Source organism: Camelina sativa, chromosome 5, assembly GCF_000633955.1.
Source record: "Camelina sativa cultivar DH55 chromosome 5, Cs, whole genome shotgun sequence".
NCBI classification, from domain to species: Eukaryota; Viridiplantae; Streptophyta; class Magnoliopsida; order Brassicales; family Brassicaceae; genus Camelina; species Camelina sativa.
In genome coordinates this window covers 34,083,390-34,085,371 of record NC_025689.1, presented here as the reverse complement: position 1 = coordinate 34,085,371, position 1,982 = coordinate 34,083,390, and the positions used below count along the sequence as shown (strand labels likewise).

General features: G+C 32.0%; 1 protein-coding gene across 1 annotated transcript; it reads right to left on the bottom strand.

Moving 5' to 3' along the window:
* LOC104788497 (auxin-responsive protein SAUR32-like) lies at positions 909–1,696 on the bottom strand. The gene has a single exon (XM_010514266.2). The coding sequence runs from the start codon at positions 1,541–1,543 to the stop codon at positions 1,157–1,159; it is 387 nt and encodes a 128-aa protein (XP_010512568.1). The 5' UTR covers positions 1,544–1,696; the 3' UTR covers positions 909–1,156.

Below are 1,982 nucleotides of genomic sequence, written 5' to 3'. Positions count from 1 at the left end.
GAATCTCCAAAAGTTCGAACAACTTCTGGCAATATATATGGTTTACTTATTTTTTTGTTCTTTCTACTTTGGGTACATATAGAAGAAGACCATAGTATTTTTCTTTATTACAGAGATGTTCAGTTCCACATAAAAATCAATATCAGCCATTTCAAGACAAATTACTAGTAATGGTGTGAAAACGCAAAAATCAGTCTGCCGGCTAGAAGCGATACAGAAACAATAGAAATTACTACTAGTAATGGTGGGTGCCAATATCCAATAAAGAAATAGTACTTATAATACTAGCATCTAACATCTTCTTGGACTTTCTTTAGTTTTCGTGCCATAGTGGTTGGTTGGATGGTTAGTATTGAAAAAAGGATATAAAATCTTTGGAATTAACGCACGAGAGAGTAAAGCAAGACTCCGATTGAAAGAGAGAAGTACCTACTTTTGCCGACTTTGTTCTTTTTTTTTTTCATCTTTTAATTTTCAACCCTGTATTCGTTATAGGTAATTTAGGTCATCATTTATAGAAAGAGATTTGTTTTTCTATAACTCTCTACGGGCAAGTTTTGTTTTATCTGTATTTATTTCTGTAACTCTTCATGGACAAATATATTTGTTTTCGGGTCAATACAAATTATAATGCGAATTAGCAACTGGCCGTTACAACAGAAAGATAAATTAAGGAGCAGTATTGAAATCAAGTAGAATCTCTTCTTCTTCTTTTACTATTTTTTTTCCTTACAGATACAAAAAATTAATTTAATAGTGACTATCCCATTTACACCATTCAAATTTATACGTACGTACGTCTCATAACAAAATATCAAACGCAAATTGCCAAAACTTGTTCGTCATCTCTCGCTACATCGTAATCATCTTCAATCGGATAAACATATAATAACACTAGAAAACTTATAAATCGAACAATTAACATAACTTCACATTTATTTATATTTATATTTACACACACCACTTAAACTTCTACTCCTAATCTTGTGGGTTAGGCCGTGTTTGGCTCCACAACTCCACAAGATCAAACCCGTTAAAAAAAAAAAGAGCTAAAATAAACCAAAGATAAAAGGCTAGAAAATAAAAGACAATTTTTGTTTAATATCCCTTTTGCTTGGTGGTTGAGTCATGATCAGGCTCATATATCATATCATCATCAAGCTCTAAAACACCCAACAAGATGATTGTGGCTATGATGATGATGACGATGATCATCATGATGATTACTATGATAATCAACCGATCTCTCTCTGTCGATCATGTCTTGAACATATCGAAAAACATCCACATGGCAAGGGATTGTGATGGTACCTTTCTGCTCGAACCCATACTCTTCCTCTGCTTCCCTTAAGAGTTGCATGAACAATGGATGGTTTAAATAAAAGACAGGAACAACAAATCTTTGTTTCTCCTCTTCTTTTGATCCCACTTTGATGGCTAAACAACCTTTTGGAACATCTTTGATCCCTTGTTTGCTGTTGCTTTTCACGTTATTTGAACGATTTGATTGGAAGCTTTTGAGGGTTTTTTCTCCCGAACCCATAACTTAGAAAACGATGAAGAAAAGAAGAAATCAAAAAAAAAAAAAAAAAGTTCCGAGAAAATTTGGTTTAGGAAACAGAGGAGAAAGGCCAAGGGTCTACTAGTGGAGGTGGAGAGAACTTAAGAAGCCTTCTAAAGTTTTTTCATTTTTTATATTTTTCTCATATCGGAGATGACAAAATTTAAATTTAATGAGCGATGTTAACTGAAATAAAAAAAGGTCAAAAGGGATTTTGTTTTTTTGGTAAAGGAAAATCGGAATATTAAATACATACCTTCCTTGCCACATATATTTTGGTTACAGAATCTTTATAGAGAATTTCAGTATTCATTTTTGGTAGATCAATTCATTAAGTTGACCAAAAGAAAATATTGAAGTTCTTAATTAATAATAGTAAAATACTAAAAAAATTATTGAAAAAACTAGTAATGTCACTATA

Excerpts from the sequence above, each read along its gene's own strand:
- LOC104788497 (XM_010514266.2), bottom strand. The coding sequence starts at position 1,543 with ATGGGTTCGGGAGAAAAAACCCTCAAAAGCTTCCAATCAAATCGTTCA.